This window comes from Calonectris borealis, chromosome 2 (assembly GCF_964195595.1).
Source record: "Calonectris borealis chromosome 2, bCalBor7.hap1.2, whole genome shotgun sequence".
Taxonomy (NCBI): domain Eukaryota; kingdom Metazoa; phylum Chordata; class Aves; order Procellariiformes; family Procellariidae; genus Calonectris; species Calonectris borealis.
The window spans coordinates 147,189,434-147,210,741 of record NC_134313.1 but is presented as its reverse complement, the minus strand read 5'-3'; the positions used below and the strand labels follow the sequence as shown (position 1 = coordinate 147,210,741).

The window sequence follows — 21,308 nt, the reverse complement described above, 5'->3', positions numbered from 1 at the left end:
CTGGTGGTGAATATAAAAACTGCTGTTATTACTGCAAATCAGACTTTCACGACTACAAATTTGTTTGTTGGGAGAATATACGTAATCAAAATTCAGGTTTTTGAAATGGTCCGTGTTTTGCTATTGCTTTCTCTCTAACACATCCGTGAGCGTGTGATTTGTTCACAGAGCACTGGACTATTGAAGTCAGTTGGAAAAGAGCCGTGAACGCTTTGAGTGGGCAAGTCAGATCTGTAGGTCAGCCATGACTATTATTCATGTCACTGTTGAGTGACTTGATCAGAGGTCAGTGCTGCTGGGTGCAACAGTTGCAGGAGCAGCCGTTTGCTGATAGCGCTTCGTCTTGCAGACTATGCTTAAGTAAAATGGCAATTTCAGGGAAGGAAGATTTCCCTGATTAAGAGCTGCAGGATGTTCACAAATCTCATCTTATTCCCAGGCAAAGAAGCTTTAGCAGGTGCTAGAATATTTATCTTAAGCTGTGTAGACAGTATTTATTTCTAAAGAATAGGCACAGGTAATTTGAAAGGTGAAGCAGCTTTAAATTGTAGATATACTTGAGATCACACTTGATGTATGTTACACAGTCAGTAACCCAAGCTACTTCTGTGAATGCTACATGGTTAACCCCATAAGTGAATGATATTAAGAGAAGTATGTTCATCAATGGTGTAATGGCTTACAAGCTTAATATATGCTTATATTTCTTAACAGTCAGGAAAAGAATGACGGTATTTTACTGACTGCATCTGGTCCTGTGCAAAACCAAAATCAATTTTACTGATTAAAAAAAAAAAGCTGCGTAAGAAAAAAGAAAAGTATCTGGTTTTGTTGTTTATAATTCCAGTGGGGTTTTTTTGATGCCTAAAAGTTTGCTAAAGAGTAATCTAAATAAATAAATACTCTTGCTTTCATGCTGCTGTTGTGTACTATGTGCCAAGTTTGAACTTACAGCTCCTATTTATGGCCAAGCTTAAAGCCCTTTGAAAGGGACTTTGAAAGGGACATGCTGTTATAGCCTAATCCAACCATGCATGTGTACCACTGCAATAAAGACAAAATTATTAAAAAAATGCTGATTTGGTTGAAGATCAGAATGGTAGTGATATAAGAAATGCCCTTTGGTTTTATGCTCTTACAAAGTAAAGTCTGTATCAACACTTTCTTTTAAGGTGCAATTCAACCACACTTGTGCATCCTGCATTATGTTAAAGACTAAACCTCAGTACACTCTTTACCTAAGTAAACTTAAGGTAGCTCTTAATAGAAAACATCCTTGCAGGAATGGACCTCACCTTTGCTGTACATTCGAGTGGTAATGCAAAAGCATCTGGTGTTACTGTCACAGACTATCTTCATGCATTTAGAGAGCCTTAACAGTTCAGTTTGTCCTTCATTTAGAGTTGAACTGTGTGTTGGAATTTAATACGGAAAATTGGTGATTGTGTGTCAGCCAGCAAAGTGACAGATTTTCTGAGACACATAGCAGTGTGCTTATCATGAACGACCTTCAAATTTCTGTGATTTAGAAGATTTTATGCCATTAAGGAAGAGACCATGAGTACTTTGCCAGAACCATGGGTATGGCAGAAGGCTTGGTTCCCTGTATCTCTTTTCACCGCAACCCATTGGAAGCCTGTCTGACGGGGTTTCCTATCTCCTTATCATGATCATCATATAATGTCCATATTCATATGATAATGCATATAGCCATTAATGTTTCCTAGAAATATAAACTTAAACTAACTCAATTTAAAAAGAAGAGACCATCTGTTACAATTATTATTGCCGAAATGCCCCAAACAGGCCTCTATGCCCAAAAGAGCCCATTAGGCCCTTTGTACTTGGTATTATATGAAATTACTCAGGAAAGAGTTAATCAAAACCATTAAAACCTAAGGATCAATTCAATTCAATAATATTTTTATTTGGGGGAAAGCTGTGCACATGTTCCAAACACGTGTGTTTCTAAAGACAGGTCCCTTATTTATCTGTTGCAGGTAGATCTCTCTTGCATGGGAGTGGGGGCTCTGCACTGGATTTTCAGTTGGCTAAATTAGCCAATTTTCATGGTGTATATATATGTTGTAGAGAAGCTTTAGGGAAGAAAAAAGAGTCTATATCACCATAGGAGAGAATATCTTTCTTTCTGAAGCGAAGAAACAAAAGATTGACTCAGAATTATGTTCAGTTCCTGAAACCATTTTTAACTGCTTCCTTTTCTAAGTATTTAAATTCTTAAAATATATGAACTTCTTAAACTTACTTCCATGTTGCACTAGTATTTGTTTATTAAATCAGTATTTACATTTCCTGCTCTTGACAGTGGGATGTTCTATGATGGAAACCATACTTACCTTATTGAGCCAGATGAAAACTATACTTCAGATGTAAGTAGAACTTATAGTAGTCCTCCTGTGTTGTTTGTTGAATACAGACATTCATGGGTACAGGGTGGGCGAAAGGCTCTGGGACCAAAGGGTCATCCCCTCATTCCCAAATCATTTACCTCATATGTGAGTCCCCATCGTCACAGACAAAAGTAGACCTCCAAAAATTAGGCAGTGGTATTGTGTATGGGTGTACTCTGTAACACTTGGATGTAGAGCAGTGCAGCACCAGAGGGTGATGAGGGTCCCTTGGAGTCTGCAGGAGAAGCCTGTGAGTGCCCTGTCCCCTTCTCTGCCACTTCCCGCTCTGGATTCATTACATCCCTCTCCTCCTGGTTTGGCCTTGACTCCAGGTCAGCAGCTCCTGTGACTCTCATTGTTCCCTGGGCAGCTCTCTTAAGCCTAACTCTAAGCGTGCTCAGCCATTCCATTTGATGTACTCAGATATTTCAAATAAAAGATGATTAACTGTGGCGTTAGCGATCACATCACAGTTGGGAAAAGGCGAAGAGTGTAGAGTAATGGTGCCTTGCAACTTGCATGTTCACCAGCGTAGGTGTTTGATAACAAGGACCTTTTGAACTATTTGATGCTCATGAGATGGATTAGTTTATCCAGGTTTAATACATGCAATTATTTACTATTTCAGGATGACTTCCATTTCCACTCTGTTTACAAATCCAAGTTGTTTGAGTTTCCTTCGGATGACCTGCCATCTGGTATGATTTTTTAATATTCATGACTATTGACTTGTTTTAGTCTAAGGCCAAATTTTTTACTCGTATTTGATAGATAATCTTCTGATACTATATTGTTTATTTGTATATCTCTTCTTTTTCCCAATTAAATAAAAAAGCACTGAAAAAAAAAGAATCTGAAACACTGAAAATACTGGAAAAGAACTTGAAGCGCTGAAAAAACCCTGAATCCAATGAATCAAACCTCTCCTAAACCTTCATGTTGTGATGTACGTTTCTCTTAACAAGTCATGCGGTCTATGGACTGCATTATATGCTAGTAGTTTTAGAAAGGAAAGGACTGAGGTAACCTAAAGATAATGAAAATAAACCCTACATTGCCAGTGGTTGATAACTCTTCATGGATTTTTCCTGTTTTGAGATACAGGGTGAGTACCACGGTGTGAGCATAAGCCTGGAAGACAAGAACTTGCCAAATATTGTTGCTGTTCAGTGACTCTCTCATCTCCAGTCCGTTGAGCATCTTTCACAGTACTGGCTGTAGTGTGGATCATGCATTTCAGTACAAATGAATTTGGAGGCAGAAGTGGTTTCAAGTGCTTGTAGTGATGAATCCCCACAAACAGTTTATATTGTGTGTGGAGGGAGAGGAGGTTTTTAAAAAAATGAGTTTTCATCTGAGAAGTTGGCTTGTTAATTGATCTATGGCATATGCCCATTCAGTCAAGGATTTGCCAGTTTTACAGATGCATTTTTCTACTCTACAAAATATATCCTAGATGAATATAGCTATCCTTCATAGACACTGTCATTTTGGTAGAAACCACTTCTAGACTAATTTCTTCAGGAGAGTTACAGATGTCCAGTCATCTTGTTACAAACTATTGTCCTATGGTAACAGTTGGATCTGGGATCTTACGGTGCTGGGTATGGCACATAGATGGGTCCTTCCCTGGAGCACAGTGTGTGCAGGTTTGCTAGTTGTTAAGCAAAGTAGAATCATTCAGAAAGCTAATGAGAAAAAACAAGGGAAATTGCTACAGTTGGGTCCCCTTGCTTTCAGTTCTGAAGAAGGAGTCTTTCTGAGTCTAAACAAAATAGTATCCCAGCTTGGTGCCTCACGTGCTCCGCTGATGATTGCCCAGGTGAGGTGGAGGAGGCATTGGGATGGAAGGACAGCACAAAAGGCTCATGCAGTGCAAGACGTCGACATCTGTATCGTGAAGCTTCCTATGTAGATGCTCCTTAGACACGTACCATGGTTACTCCCTGTACTTGTGGAGATGGTAGTGTAATGAGAACAATTTATTGAACATAAGGCCAAATAATAAAGGGCATCTTTTATCACACTTTCTTGAGGATATGTCATTTGAAAGGTTGGAAATAATGCAACCACTGCTGAGTTTAAAGTAAATCTTCTGTCTCAGGTTGTTAAAGAGACTGCTAGAGCTGATACTTAAGTATCTATCAGCTGTCTTACAAGATTACCTGATAGTGAAATTTTATGTTTTCAAGCTTTTGGAATAAAATTATTTTCTGCTTTTAAAATTATGAGAAGGAATTCATTGCACGTATGATCCACCAGTTTCACCTCCACCAAAGCTTCTTGATTTTCAAAAAAACTGTCAAAATAGTGCTTCATTTTTTTTTCATGAAAATCCAGATATGCTTGTACCGTTTTGATTTTACTGTAGATAACAAGTAAATAGTTGCTGGCTTTGCTGTACAAAGCCCGGCACGTGACATAATGGAAGATGTTGCCATTATATTGAATTAGAATCACAAGATCGTAGAAAAGGTTGAAAAGGAGATTTAATTGTGGAGTGCTGGTGGTCTTAATTATACAAATATTTGTAATGTGGATAAGAGGTATAAGGTGCTAATCTTCTATCGCTTTATGTTTAGGATCCCATATATGGAGAAATAAATTTTAACTCGGTCTACTCTCCCACATGCCCATACTTGTTTTTGTAAAACTGTTTGGAAAGATGTTTCTGAGGTTTGTAGTAAAAGTTTCAGTAGATGTAGTAGATTATATCCTCATTAGGAATCCCACCATTTTTCTTTGTGATTATTCAATTTATCTCTGTCTTTAAGTCATCCTTCATGCATAGCCACAGCTCCAGAGGATGAGAGCAGTCTGCACCACCTTCTGCTTCCCCACCCTTTTCCCTGTGCCCACAGGAGCTCTATCGTTCATCCCTCAACCTGCTGCACACCCTGCCCCACCTTCTCCTTTGCAGAACCTCCTCGCACATGCTGCCCCACCAGTGTTTCTGCTTGGCACTGCCTCTTCCCTGCCAGTCTGGAGAGTGCTGACTGTTGTCTTGACTTTTTTTTTGTTTTCTTTAAACAATATTTGCAATTAATTGCTAATAGTATTGTTGTGATTGATTGATTTTTTTTTTTTTTTTAAGTACTACAGCAGAATCATTATTATTAGTAGCAACCACTGTGCTAGGTTATGTCATCAGTATTTCTTATATCTTATTGCTCTCATAATTTATCAATTTGCCCAGCCTAAGGAGATCTTCCTTGACGTCCAGATTTTCTTCTTATCTTTAAAAGAGTCTGTGTGTAAGCTAAGGTTTCCACTCAGAACTGTGTTAGGAATGGACTGGATGTATCATCAGCTTCAATATTGATGTTAGAAAGGAAAAAAAGTCAAGTAATAGGGATTACTCAATATCAGTGATAGTAAAAGCACACACTATTATACCACAGTTCGATAACAATGTACTTTTTACATTCTTTTGCTCCTTGGGTATTTAAAAAAAAAAAAAAGCAAGCTATTGCAGAAAAGAATTAATTGTACTGTATTTTGCAATGGTCTGAGGAGGTAATGAGGACTTTAAATAAGGAAAGCTTGCATGGATGACTTGGCATGCTTAGAGCATTTGTCTTCATAATTTAGTAGACTGTATTTTTTCTCACAATCTGTATTAAGACGTATAGTGCCCTGGCATGGTCTTAGACAACACTATGTAATTGAAGGTGTTGTTTTTCAAATAATGCATAACAGATGTCCTTTTCTTTTGAGGTCACTTGAAAGATGTGTAGATGTGGCACTTAGGGACATGGTTTAGTGGGCCTTGGCAGTGTTAGGTTTACAGTTGGACTCAATAACCTTAAAGGTCTTTTCCAACCTAAATGATTCTATGATTCAATGAATCCTCATTACACTTTTTCAAGGTAATATGTTCCCATCAAGATTTCTGCTAGGCTTTCTCAGCTATCTACATTTCCTGTGATTTTGCTGGTCATGTTCTTTTGCCTGAGGGTCCCTGGCTGGAAATGCACCCTGCGTGAATTTATCCAGCTTGTGAATTATAGCGCAGTCTTAATGTGTGTTAATGTGTTAATGTTAATGGCTGCATCATTCCGCTCTAGAGATGACTGACTTCCGATGGTGGGTAAAATGATCGCATTTGCTGGTAAAGTTATCTGAGACCCTATATACATATTGTAAATTATTATTTTACCAGAAATTCTTCACTATGAGGGTGGTGAGGCACTGGAACAGGTTGCCCAGGGAAGCTGTGGATGCCCCATCCCTGGAAGTGTTCAAGGCCAGGTTGGATGGGGCTTTGAGCAACCTGGTCTAGCGGAAGGTGTCCCTGCGCATGACAGGGGGGGTTGGAACTAGATGATCTTTAAGGTCCCTTCCAAGCCAAACCATTCTATGATTTTATTGATTGAAAAGTTGTATTTTACCAGTTTCATTAAACATGATATAAAGCCTAAAATAACAGGTTGAGAGCCAGTTGTGTGGCACTAGAACACAGACTAAATTAATCAACATGTGTAAAGCATAATCAAAAACAAATCTGTAAAAAAATTTTCAAGATTTAGTTTCTCATCATTGGGAGCTCTAGAGACTGCAGGTCTTTAAGCAATAAATAGGGACCCTTGGATGTGATTTAATTTATTTTAGGTCCCTTTTGTAAAGAAAATCCTCAAGTGCACTGGTGTAATCATGAAAACATTTTTAAGCAGAGGGCCTGTGATTGTCCAGGCCCCTCCATAAAAAGATATCTGCAAACTTTACATACCAAAATGACAGTATAATCCCCAAGATTTACCCGAGACAATACCAGTTAGGCATGCTTTGCTTTCCTGTTAAGACAAACCTAGTTAAGATTAGCACTTATGCCTGGTAATGTTTTGTCAGATGAGGAATTCAGCTTCGTGTTTCGAAGTTTTGCTGATATGGCAGCCTTGTCAAATTCCTATCAATCAGCATTGTTTTTAATCCTATTGTTTGAACCTCATGCAGCAATTGCACAGTTAATGTACAGCAGGTGGGAGGTGGAGCTGTGAGAAACTTTCCTGTCTCACCAGCAAAACTGAACTGTTTAGGATTTTGTAACACAACCAAAAGTTGTGTACAAAGGTATGTGAACTGGAAGTCCCTTAATTTACACAGCTTCTATAGTACTGTCTACTTCTCTGCAGGATTGATAAAATCACTCTGGAATACTGAAAGCGGTTTTCAATCCCTGGAGTCTGAAAGGGTGTCCAAAGCTGGAGAACGTACAAAGGAGGGGACAAAAGAAAAAGACATATTACAAAATTAACAACTGCAAACATTTAATTTACGTGTCTCAAAAAAAGATCTTCTTGGGGTTATGTGAATAATAAACATGTTTATACAAGATAAGGAAAGAGATTTCTGTTGTATGGAGAAAAGTGAGGCAGGGACTATGAATCTAAAATTAAAGATGGAAAAATACTTCTTGGACATTTAAAAGGGTGAGAGCAAGTATTGTCTTCTGCTTAGTTTATAATGTGTCCCTTTCTGTGAGCAGCTAGTAATAGATTTGGTGAAAGGGATTTGGCAAAAGAATAAACTACTTGGTGCTTATGATTAGAGGTTTAAGAAATTAAAGACACAGTGGGATTAGCAGGGAGGAATATTGTATTGATAGTGAGCATTGCCAAAATCTCATAAGGTTTCTTCCAACTCTAACACATTTTACTTTGTGAATATAATCATCTTAAAGCATTAATTCTGCCTTCCGTGCTCTTCTTATTAATTTAGGTAGCTATTGCGAGAGCTCTGTTGAATATCTGTTGAATTCCCAAAAATGTGATTCACTCCGTGGAAGCACTGTGCTAATAATATTACATGCTCAGTGTTGGTGAAGTTTTGGCGTGGAACATCTGCTGTGCTTTCTGAAGCGTGACACCCACAGATCATCTGTTTCAGCAGACCCGGATTATCACTAGTAGAGTTTTTAATAAGAACCCTGTTACTGGGAAGCATCTGTAACGTTGCCTCCTTTCTAGCTGGAAACTTGAAAAAGGGAGTTGTTACCGCATCTGATGTGTGGAAGAATGCCATACTACTGTCATGCGGCATCAGGGTCACTAATTGCTGGGCTATATTTCTGTAAACATGCAATGTATTTGCCTGTGTTTTCTGCTTAGAGTTCTGGCAAATGAATACTACATCGCAGAAGTTTGTGGTAAAGCCAAGACACAAAAGAAGTAAAAGGCAGGTATGTGTCAATATGCTTGTTTATAAGTAATATACCATCAAGTTTGTTTTGTGTCTGCTGAATTAATTTGTCCAGATGGAGTCCTGCTGCTGCTGGTTTGGCATGAGGTCTCTGTATCAATAGAGCTATTACAAAAAGAGGTATCTAATGTTGACAAAACATTGTTGGGTTCTCTTGGACATTACCTACCTGAAGAGTTATAAAATTGTTAAACACTGCTAAATTGCAGCTGAAAAAGTAGCTAAAGTATTTTCTCTCATTTTGAGTATAGAATTTTATCAGAAACTCCCAATTAGTGAAACATTTACAAATATTTTTTATGTTGCAATGGTGACAAGTAGCTACTTTATCTCACTTGACTTTGATTTAATATAAATATTCTAAACTGAGAGTTCATTCCCTGTTTATTAAAGTGGGGGAGTCACTAAGTGCAGATGTTTGTCTGTACCCTGGAAAGATAGCAGCAATTCTTTGCATTTTAGGAATGGAGCTCAAATAATAGTACAGGTCAAAACAGAGCCACGTCAGGGGGGCTGAACAGTGCAGGCAAAAATGAAATACTGAGAGCAGTGGGAGGGGAAGATGACTTTAACATCTCTAACTAATGCAAGCCTCTCAGAGGCAAAAGAAAAGTGAGAAAGACATTGGAGAAATTCCAGAAGTCATTCTTGGGGGTCTTACTTTATATCAGGTGGTTTGCTCCCTTTCTATAAACTAGCCATTACTCTGCATTTTTAAATCATAACGATGTAATAACTCTCCTGGAAAACCCAGGAAAACAAGGACACCATGAAGAAGCACCATCATAAATGTTTCTAAGTGCAAAGTAAGCGTAAAACAGAGGTAAGTACTGCGTTCACTGTGTGAATTGAGCAGTGTGCAAATAAATAATAGAATTGTTACAGAGATTTTTCATAACGAATGCAGGAGGTATCCCTTTCTCTGTGGAAAAAAAAGTTTATCGTTGACACAAGCCATTTTTATAGATATAGGCCCCACTGAGGATTCTTTTTCTTTCAAAAAAACTAAACTTGGGATTAGATGGATTGAAAGGCTTGATTTCATCGTTTAAGGTCATATAAATGTCCTGGTGGAGGTGAAAGAATTTTTTAAAATTATGCAACTAAGCACCAGAAGTTTCATCAATATCTGAGACCAGAATTAAGACAATAGAAAAAATGTATGCATGAGAAGTTTGGTTTCTGAAGTAATGTCTAGTTACCAGTTACACTTTCTCTGTAAGACTCTCTTACAGTTGTACTGTCTCTGTAGATTCGTCAGATTCCACGTAAAGTTGAAGAGGAAACAAAATACATTGAGTTAATGATTGTAAATGATCATCTAATGGTAAGACTGACACACTTCAACATCTTACAGTTATTAACATCAAATTGTCTTAATTGGTTGATAAAGGATAACAATAAAGAACAATATATGGCCAGAATAAATTCAGTATGCCCTTAAGAGAAGAGGTTATGGTCTCATTAACCATTGATGAAGTTGCTTCTGAATTTTGGCAAGGTAATTTCACCAAGAATGCAACCAGGCCTGAGTGTCAGACAGAAGGGTCATGAATTAAAGCTTTGTGTCATGAAGTAATTAATGTCAGTGTGACTTAAGCTGATGATTTTCTTTCTGGTTTTCTTGAGCACTTATCTTAGTTATAGCCACTCAGCAATCAATAACGCACTTATTGCAATTGTGTAGCAGCTGTTGACAATGGGGAGATTAATAGTGACTAAATTTTTTTGATACGTTGAAATCAATATAGAGAAAATTATTTTGTTAAGCTTGTATACTTTCGCTGGGAGAACATAAATAGGCTCTTTAATGTAGAGACATAATAAAGATTAGTGTATTGAAGAAAAATGAAGACTCATTCAAGTGGGAAAAGGCACAGATTTATGTCAGTGAAGATGATTAATAATTAATGAAAGGAATATTAAAGGAAATGCTGAATTCTCCATTGCTTGCAGTCTTCAAATCCAGACAGTGTATTTCTGGAAGATGTGGTGGTGTCAAACACAAACAATAGGATTTGATCTTGAAGTAACTGGATAGAGTTCAGAGACTGGTGGTGCCCCTCCAACTGGTGACATTAGTTGATTTTGTGGTCCTTTATGGCTTTAAAATCAAAATGTATCTATATATTTTATCTACCCTTTCTGTAACGTGCAGCTTCTCTGAAGCATTACCCAAATTGGCAAAAATAGACATCAGAGTTTAAACGGAATGTGTCACTGTCCTTGGACAGCATACTCCTCCTCAGCTCAGTTTGGTGAGCATAGCAATAAATTCTTGGATTAAAATGAACAATACTGGATGGAGAATTCCCTAAATTGGTGTCATTGTGTTTGATCCTGAAGACCTGAAGCCACAACTTGCCCCTTGGGACCTTATCTGTCTAGGCTGATTCCCCCCAAGGACAATGTTTCCTAATTTTGGTTAATTATAGCTACTGCGAGAGTTAGTCCACTTAGGAGTTTATTCTCTGAAGCAAACGCCAGTGAATGTCTGTGGTCAAAGAAGCTGAATAATCTCCTCCTGGCAGAAGGAAGTGTCTTATGCTCTGGGCTCCTCACTTCCCCACGGCCTGGGCTAGCACGCGCGTGTATTTGGATTACTCTGTATGCGTGCAGTAGGTGCAGCACTCCAGATGCACGCAGCATGGAGCTGACACCCGTAGAGCTGGAGCCATTTTCACCATTCACCCTCCCCATTGCTCCTCAGAGGGAGCAATGAACCTCGTGCTTCTTGCTCTGGTTCGCAGAGCCAGTTGCGTCCTGCCAGGCCCCCTGCCAGGGGTGCGGTGCCCTCCTGTCTCCCCCCTCGGCTGCTTGTCCAACCATTGCTTCCATTCAGGGAATAAAGCTTTTAAAACCCAAACATTGAAATAGGCTTCTAAATTAGTATACTGAAAACATTTCCGTAGGATGCTTAGAGAAGCTGGAGGCCTAAAGTTTGAGGTTTTAGTTGCAAATAGAGACTTGAGTAGTATACTTATTTCCCTTTGTCCCTGTGCTTCATTTTCAATTTATTTTGTAGCTTTTTCATTTCATCCTTTCTACCATTTTTAGCTTCACAATCCTGTCCATCTGTTTTTTTACTAAGTGTAACTTCCTCATTTTTGGTGGTTTTTCACCCATTCCTGCTTGAAAGCATGCCTTTCCCATCCCCTAGCTGCTGGGCACTTCTTCTTGCCCACTAAAAGATCCTACCTTCAAGAAAATGTGGACAACTTTCACTCCAAAATCAAGTGTCATGGGGCACAAGATAGTTAAACATTTCTGAAAATTTTGGGCCTTTTGTCCTAAATTCTTCTAAGATACTTGTGACTTTCAAACCCATGGTTTACATTTATAAGTTTTTTTTTTCTGCAAATAGGAGTACCTGGACAGCTGTCTTCAGTGTCATCTTTATAGCACTGTATTACAGATTTCAGTAAAGGTGCATTGCAGTCTGATTGCTAAAGTGATTTGAAACAGTTACTGTGGCATTACGGAGTGTGAAATTGCACATGAAGAAATCCAGAAGACAGCTAAAGAGAGAGAACTGAAAAAAAATAGGAAGTCTCGTTGATTAAAACACAGATGCAGGTGCTCTTGGGGTAACACCTCTAAAAGAGTCTCAACTATGGAAGTTGTGTTGCTAATTTCTGTATTGGCATTTGGAATTGACTTTAAAATTGCCAATGATAAAGATAATGAAGAAAGTAACAATATGTTCCTGTTCCTATAGCATTTTTCAGTGAAGATCTTAGAGTACTTTCCAAACAGTAATAGATCCTCACAACAGCTATCGTAAAGTATATCAGTAACGTGCATTTCTGAGCAATTTTCTACTGTCGCTCATTAACATTACATTCAGCACGGGATACCAAACCTTGCACAGGGTTTTTACTGTTGATGTAGTTGGTTTTTACTTTGTGCTTTTTTGGAAATGGAGCTTATTTTTCTGAAGTCTGTATATGTAACTTGTCTGTGTTTGTTTCGCAGTGTAAAAAGCACCGCTTGTCAGTCGGCCATACAAACAGCTATGCTAAATCGGTTGTGAACATGGCAGATTTAGTAAGTATCACTCAACTAAATGTTCTTTTACGTGTGAGATGAATCATATGATTCTCCTGCCGATGGATGCAGAAGTTGTCAGTTCATGGTATACCTAATAATAACATATGTGAAGATCACAAATTTTCATCTAGAACCACAGTCAGCCACCTATAAAGCCTTTGTGTAACATAAAGCATTAGACATTTTTTGTGGCTTCAAACATTTAAGTATCCTGCTGGATCAATCCCTTGAGTCTGAGTTTTAAAGAGCACCTTAGATATGACAGGATCCCTATGTTGACAACCTGAAACCCAAAAGACAATCTGAAATTAGAATGCACTAAAATTTCTCCAGAAAAAGTGCATTTGAGTAAATGAGTTAGAACAGGGACATACAGGTGGATTATGTGGATTATATTTGTGATGCTAAATTGGATGAGCTGCTGGCTTTTGCACCTCACCACAGGAAAGTATTACTAGAAAAAGAAAAATACGGTTCCCACTCTTGGAAGTATTTGGTATGGAGTATTAACCTCCAGCATTGAAAGGATGGCCCTTTTTTCCTGATTCAGCCAGCATGAGGTTAAATACTCCTGTAGAAGCGAATAACAGTGAAAACTGTGGTTTTATAGATTACTGTTTGGTATAAGAGAGCCCTCATGTGTCACTGGAGTGAGCTGGATGTTGTAAGAGACCCATTAATTCCAAATCTTTGAACTATTTGGAATGGTTCTGTAGTAATTTTTCAAAAATTCCATCTCCCTTCTATGCACCTCTGCCTGTGTAGGACCTGCAAGGAATCTTTTTGCAGGGTGAGAGAGTTGGTTGAAGAATTAGGCCTAAAATTTAGATTTTACTTTGTTTTCATGTTTGTTTGTTGATTTTAAGGGGGATACAATCACCTGTGAGAACCTAAAGTGTGCTAGAACAAGCTAAATATTTAGTTATATAAAAATGCAAACTATTACAAAAAAGGGGTAAACCTCACCTTTATTCTATTTGACATAATATATTTGTTCATTCTGTTAATGTACTAGATATATAAAGAACAACTTAACACCAGGATAGTATTGGTTGCCATGGAAACCTGGGCTACTGATAACAAGTTCACCATATCTGAAAACCCCTTGGTGACCCTACGTGAGTTTATGAAATATAGGAGGGATTTTATCAGAGAGAAAAGTGACGCTGTTCACCTTTTTTCGTACGTAACCTCGTGTGATGTTTCATTACTGGGTTTTTTTTTTTCCTTGGGGGTTGCTTATCACAAGTGGCTGATGCATCTCCTTTCTATTGTGTGTATAATCCGCAATAATTCACAAAATAATGTTTCTGATGGGGAGGTGGGAAAAAGTTAATGCACAAACTGCCTGCCAGTGCAACTAGAGGTTTGACTCTCATTTTAGTTTTAACCTACTAAGCCCGAGCTGCATGTGCATGCATCCTTGGTTATTCTGTGCAATTACCTACTCTGCAATCGCAGCTGCCTGGAAGGTGATTCATGGTTCCACCTTGGAGGTTGGCTTCTTCGGCGGTAGAGCACGGGCAGCCCTGTTGTATTATTTAAAAGCGGAACATTCGTTTTGAAACCAATGAAGTTTCCTACTTAAAAAGCAGTATGGCCTGCTTTACTTTGTTGAATGACCTACATGCTGCAGGATTACTGAAGTGTTTCAGATCCTTGAAACAGTTTGTTCTCCAGAGAGACATTTGCTATAAGAACAACTGGGGAGGAATGTTATTTTCTCTAAAGCTCCTAATTGTTTTGGAAATAAGATTGATATAACAAAATATATCTACAAAAATAGAGGAGAGGTTCATGGCTGAGATTTTTGATCCACACGAGACAGGCCAGCTGAATTGCTCTGTTGGAGTCCTTATCCCTCTCTGCTGACTGTTGTAGGAGCCTATATGAATAAACTTAACCTAAACACCTCACTTTCACATGACTCTGGTAGGATGCCAGGATACCCAACCCCAGTATCCACCGTCTCAGAATTTTTGCATGTGCTTAATTACTATCATTGACTTCTGCCATGAAGAGAGCTAGTAAAATCTGCAAGTGGTGCTTGCAGATTTTGGTTTCGCTGTGTCTCAGTTCTTCATCTGTAAAACGGGAATCAGGTTTTCTCACATCCTTCGCGTATCTTCTCTGGTGATATTGTAAGGTCTTTGGGGGAAGTCTTATTCTTATGAATGCTTGTGGATTGGCTAGGACAAAGAGGGCCCTATTTGCTCTGTGACTGGGACTCTGGATACCACTGTAGTGCTAATTCCAGTGCTGTCCGTAACACCACTCATGTTTGAGATACTGCATTCATAGACTGTTTAGAAATACCAGAAACTGTGTCTGTAAGCAAGACACGGCTAAGTTGGGAGGTGAGGTTGGCTGGTGTGATGGTACACTGGTTACGAATGAACTTTCCGCCTTCAGCACAGTTAGTCCATTGTATTGTTTCTTGAAGTTTTTCTGTTTTCCTTAGAAAAACACAATTTGCTGCAGCTTGCATGGATCAGTACTCTGAAGTGGAGCAGAATATATTTTATCTCCAGTAACTGGCAGTCATTCATGCTGACATGGTCAGCACCAAAGAGATGATTAGATTTAGGCTCAGAGTGCATCTGTGCCTTGGATGAGATCAACTGCAGTTCCAGGGAGTTTTCACCTACCTCTGCATCAGGGAGCCACTAACACATCTCCCTTTGAGTTTTGCTACATCAGCATTGTCCAACTAGAGACTTGTCTTTTTACTAGTCACCCATGCGTTGGCAACGTGGTGGCCTCTCCTGCGCTCTGTCTGTAGCATGTGCCAGCGGAAGTCACTTGCTGCAGTAGTATGTCAATGAACAAAAGACTGGTGAGATTCAGGTGGTTTGGCAAAATAGTCCCCTTATGCTTTCTTATATTAGGTAGTCTGAGAAGGAGGAGGGAGGATGGTATAATTTTTCTGGAGACAATTTGTCATGTGAGGGTTGTGAGGGGTTATCTGTTTTTCCCACTTTGTTTTTGCATAGTTTGCAGCATAGTGGTGGCAGTCAGCATTTGCAAATGCCAGTTTCTTATTTGAAAATCAGAAGGGTAAATACTGGGATGGATGGATAGGTACAAAACTCATGGGCTGAGCAGGGTAAACTTTCTTTTCTTTTCCTTTTTGTCAAAGGGGAAGTCGATTTCAGAGCAGTCGGAGTGGTGTAGCCCACACTGGTGGAATCTGCTCCTTGCTTAAAGGCGGAGGTGTGAATGAGGTAGGTGGGGATATTTGTATGAGCAAAAAGTTGTGGAAATTTATCAGCGCAGACATGTTTCTCAAAATATCTTGCTGCTTCTTTGCTGATGCAGAGTTTTAGTGCAGCTCTATAGAAGGGATGTCTCAATGAAGAATGATGAGTGAATGAAGTCAGATATGGATTTAAATACACTTTTCAGCAGATTCTGCAATATCCTGTCATTCATACTTGCAGCCAGAATGGCAAGAAAGAAACAGACTTTCTTTTACTTAACTTGTCCGTAAGCCAGCCAGTTTTCCTCACTTGTCCATTATCTACCTGCTCTGAAGTAAGAACTCTTAACACTGTGCATCTGATTTTGCCTTTTATTGCCTTGAAATGAGAAAAACTTCACTTGTATCTGAGATAGATACCTGTACGTAACTGATTACTCTTCCTACCTTGCTTGATTCTTTCAGTTTGGAAAGCCAGACTTAATGGCAGTTACTCTGGCACAGACCTTGGCCCAAAACATTGGCATTTTCTCAGACAGAAGAAAACTTATAAGTGGTAAGTTTGTTTGCTTTTTCACTCTGTCTCAAGAGAAAATCTTAAAAGGTGGAGGATCTTATCAGTGTCTCTCTGATACATATTTTTTCCCCATGTTTCTCACAATGTTGGAATATTTTTATTTTTCTTGTAATAACATGAAGAGAGACTGACATATCATTAATTTTCCTCTATTTAAATGCTGTGATATCCCCCTGCCCATAACTGCTGGCAGCACTGGTGTCACCATTTCATTAAAAATAAATCATAAAGGTGTCTGCCACTTCTGTTCATTTCAGGGAGATCGATGTCACACCCACAGACTGAATGGCTGCCATATTATGGCGCAAAGGTAGAAACATATATTATTAGACCTGGGGATGATGAGAAGCCACCTCAATCCTGTTACGCAGGATGGTTTTGACAACATAGCTTTTTCCCTGTTTGTCTTGATTGAATTCCTCTTGTAGATTACCCAAATCTCCTGTATTTGCCATCCTACTGCTACCATTTCTCTGCTGCAACGTTGGTATTCAAATTCTTAGTAATTTTCCTGCAATGCCTTAATTCAGATCTCTGCCCCCCCACCCTCCCCAACAAGCACCTCACCCTCCCTGCTTCCATGTTAATATGAAGTCCCAGCACATGGAGAACAATGGATCATTAAAACAATAATACACTTTTGAAACAATTTAGATGATGGAGTGCTTAGTTATTGGGTCATGTGTACTTATGTGGCTTATATATATAAAAAAAAATTGCTGTATTGAGTAATAGAACTCTGCTTAGGGGAATTTTGTTTCCAGGCATTGTAAAGACAGTACAGTAATGCAGAGATACATCTGCATGTAACGGTTTTTGCAGTTTACATAATTTTATTTTCAAAAATATTCAGAAATGTAGATCGGATGCTCTATGCTACTGACATGTTCAGTATTTATTTTCCATCTGCATATTATTAACCTGATATAGGGGCAGGGTAAAAGTGAAAATGATAATAGTGGTGATTCTCTTTCTTATGGCTGAGCAGAGGGGCAGAACACGGTTATTTTTTTTACTCTGAAAATTTGGGAATCAAATATCGTGACTTGGGAGAATGCAGGAGAACTGACTCATGATTTGCGAGTGCTGAAGGCTGACACTGCAGTTTCCCCTAATTTCACCTTAAAAGAAGGAAGGAAAAACAGGACATATTTTCAAAGCTCAAGATTGCATAGAGTCATGTATAGTTTTTGAAAGAAGGTTTGTCAGCGTGCATTGATACACTTAAACTAAGTATAATAAACCAGCAAATAAACCAGCAAATTATTCTTTTCGATTTGTATTGAAATATGAAATGGAATTGACTACTGTGTGGTTTTTGTGGTAAGAAATGTATTATTTTGGACTTACAAGACTCAAGATGTAAATATTTTTTGTTGTTGTCAGGTGAGTGTAAGTGTGAGGACACGTGGTCTGGATGCATAATGGGAGACACAGGGTAAGGCATTTCACTAGAGGAAAGTCATGTCCTTCATACAATGACATAAAGGAAAGGTGTGAAAATGTTTGCCTTTTGTGGTTGAGCAGAATATTTTCTGTGAATCATTTTCCAGAAAGTAAGGTATTAGCTGTACAACATATGTAGAAAAGACACTTTCAAAGAAATGTGTGAATAAGTGAGTTAATGAGGGGATACATGAGGATTTTTAGGGACCGCTGGTTTAACTGACAAAGCACAGGGCTCAACAGCCAAGCCGGGTCATTGCAGAGAAGCAGAAGCATGCTTAGCTTCTTTTCTCCTGCAAGTTTGCTGTTGAATTGTGGGAACAAACAATGACACATCCTAATTCTTGAAATACTATTATCAAATTGCTTAAGTATGTCTAATTTTCAGTGTTTCTGTTGGAATCTTTCATCTATATCTACCATTTTTTATCCTCCAGTTTGTGTGATAATGTTAGAAAAACTGCTCCATGGGAGGTTGAGTCTGCTTATGCCCACATATAATGTCACTGGAGAGATTTTATCTAAGGACTAATGAAACAGCAAATTTTTGCTGCTAGATGAAATTTCATGCTTTCTAATGTGTGTATTCAGACCTTAATTCTTCATATTACAGGCCCGTGTTTTGTTGTGTATATGGATTAAACTATAGTCTATTTTTAGATGTAGACAGTGCTTTTTAAATTAATTTCAAACTGACCTGCAAATTTTCACAATAGCTCTGTGGTCAGAAAAATTTTGAACAAAGAAGCATATTTCATTGAAAGCTCTTTGGAAGTGTGAATGTGTGCCTTCTTCACCTTGTCTACCTAAAAACATACTAGGATTTTTCTGATTTTTCATATGTTAAAAAGCCAATCTGAGAAACATTCTTGATTCTTCTAATGATCTTTAAATTCTTTATCTGAAATCCAAACTTTTCAAATAATTAGGTACACAAAAAAAGCTTGTATTTACATAGCTTATTCATGAAGGTGAATCCCACATTCTCTGTAGCCTTTAGACCTAAATCATAAACACTAGAGATGGAAAAGACCAATTATGGTTTGCAAGCCATCATTCCCGGCAATGCAGGATTATTTCTGCACTTCTGCTAATATTTTTTTATCCAGTGATGAGCTGATACAGGAAAGCCCTTGAGACTCCAAAATCTGCTTGAAGCATAAGTATTTTCATGACTAAGGACCTAAATATAAAGATCACTTAAGTTACTTTGGGAAAAACTCTTTCCCTGTGGAAAGGTTCCATGCAAAGATTCTCTGCATCATATTGTTGCACTGTGCCTTAGGTTGGCACTCTGTACTTGAATTTTATTCAGTGGGGCACATGAGAGGGAAGCCGAAATGTTAGCTGATGTTTGTTAGAAGCATGTTTTAAAGTGGCTTAACTCTATTATATAAAAGTTCTGTGGGCCAGGAGAGCACTTTCATCTAAGATGGAGATGAACTATGAGCAATCTTTGTCTCTTGCGGTGTGTACAGGAAGAAATAAATGTATTTCTCAGATCAGGCCCGTGAGTGGAACAGGTCATGTTTGTGAGAATTACACACTGTGTAATAAGATTTGTGGTATTTGGCATAAAATAATTTAGTGAAATGTTTTAGACCTCTCACCTTCCATGAGCTCTGTGTCATTGTTGAAAGTTCTTTGCCATTTACTAAAATTATTTACAAATTAGATAGAGTTACAAGGAGATAGTCACTCTGATTCTGAACAGTGTAGTTTTGTATTTTTTCTAAAGTATAACATTATATTTCTCCTCCTATTTTGAAAAAAGAAAATATAGTGTAAAAAGCATTATAGGAAGTAATCCTGATACCTTTTTTCTGTGCAGGTATTATCTTCCAAGCAAGTTCTCCAAATGTGATATTGAAGAATATCATGAATTTTTAAACAATGGAGGTGGAGCCTGCCTTTTTAATAAACCAACCAAGGTAAGCATTATCTTATTACCGAGTATTATTTATATTCTAATTTAGATAAAACCAAAAAGATTGAAAATTATAATGTTGGGAAAAAAACTACCTGTGATTTTGATATTTCTGGTTCTCTCTAAGTTCTAAATTTTCTGGTGACATGTGAGTGAAAGTAGCTGATGTTAGTTCATAGTAGTTTGGAAATTATATTTAAATAAATTTTTAATAAGTGATTTCATGTCTAACAGAGTTCCCACAGGCTTTGATCTAGAACCATCCCTCACACAATTTGTTCTGAATATGGTAAATACAGTATGTTGCTGAATTTATTTGCTGATGTTTCAAGTGTCTTGGTAAATTTTTGCACAGCTTGAATTCTAATTTGCCTTGAACTGATGTCGTTTGATACAAATCTCTGGAAGCTGAAGTAAGATTGCTTTTATTTCATGTCTGTCCCAAGATGAAGACACAGCTCCTAGAGCTTCTGCAGGGGTTGCACTGCTGTGCAGCCCAGTGGCTTTGCAGGCATCAGCGGTTACAAGTGGTTGTGATATTCTCCCTGTTCGGAGAAGGGAAGGTTTTTACAGTGGCTCTCAGAACGGATTTTGAGACTAGTTTTTCTAAAGCAGGAAGAGGCAGAGCAGGAGAGAAAGCCCGAGGAGTAGGGGACACACCTAGAAGAGCCCGTGGCTGCTGGGCGCCCGTCACGCTCCTCATTCCCCAGACACTGCCCACATGGTCTCCATCACTGTCACCAGGGTCTGTCATCCCCTGAACTGCACGTGCTGGGGGAGAAACATGTCTGGTGAGAAGTGCTAAGATCATCTTAGCTCTGTGTTAGCTCCTTCCAGGCCAGCGCATGTGGCACTGCACAGCCCTGCCTTGTGCTGGGTATTCCCCCCAGACGGGGAAGGCTGGCGAATCCCTGCTGGACCCTGATCCTCAGTGCCGCTGTACCTAGCAGGGTGCATTACCTCCCTACAGGCTTGGAGGTAGGAGAGCTACAAAAGCATCAGGACCCACTTAAATGACTGAACCATCCCCTCCAAATTTGCCTCTAAAGTATGAAATCAGAGGTCTTGCTGCATGAATCTTGGAAATCGGGAGAAGTGGGGAATATATCTTGAGATAGTATTCGCCTTTGCTTTGCTTTTCTTGTCTCAATTTTGGCCTGCTAAACAGGTATATAGACGTGAAGGATGCAAAGAGTATGAAATGATTAACTGAGACGTTTAAGGGAGATAAATACAAAACAAGGCTAAAGAAACTCCAGCCAAGATGCAAGCACTTCTACAGTTGAGGATTTGCAGCAGGGTTTCAATGATTCCTGCTCCATTTACTGAAGCATGTGTTAAAATGTAAAGTAATCAGGATAATGATCTTGACTCTTTTCTATCTATAATTAATGTTAACCTCTATTTAATGGCTGTCTTTCAACAAGCAAAGGAAGGAGGCTAAGGCAGAAAGACAGTCTAAGGTGGAAAAAAGACTTGGTAGCTGAGGGGGTCACAGAT

The 21,308-nt window shown here is 38.6% G+C and overlaps 1 protein-coding gene across 1 annotated transcript in view; it reads left to right on the top strand.

Annotated features, from left to right (window-relative positions):
• Window positions 1-21,308, top strand: part of ADAM22 (ADAM metallopeptidase domain 22) — a 146,146-nt gene that overhangs the window by 90,199 nt on the left and 34,639 nt on the right. The window contains exons 6-15 of the mRNA XM_075143828.1: window positions 2,327-2,390; window positions 3,040-3,109; window positions 8,519-8,589; window positions 9,862-9,936; window positions 12,585-12,656; window positions 13,675-13,841; window positions 15,799-15,883; window positions 16,324-16,414; window positions 17,822-17,873; window positions 19,713-19,812. Of these exons, the coding sequence (XP_074999929.1) occupies window positions 2,327-2,390; window positions 3,040-3,109; window positions 8,519-8,589; window positions 9,862-9,936; window positions 12,585-12,656; window positions 13,675-13,841; window positions 15,799-15,883; window positions 16,324-16,414; window positions 17,822-17,873; window positions 19,713-19,812 (847 nt within the window). The remainder of the gene's footprint in view (window positions 1-2,326; window positions 2,391-3,039; window positions 3,110-8,518; window positions 8,590-9,861; window positions 9,937-12,584; window positions 12,657-13,674; window positions 13,842-15,798; window positions 15,884-16,323; window positions 16,415-17,821; window positions 17,874-19,712; window positions 19,813-21,308) is intronic.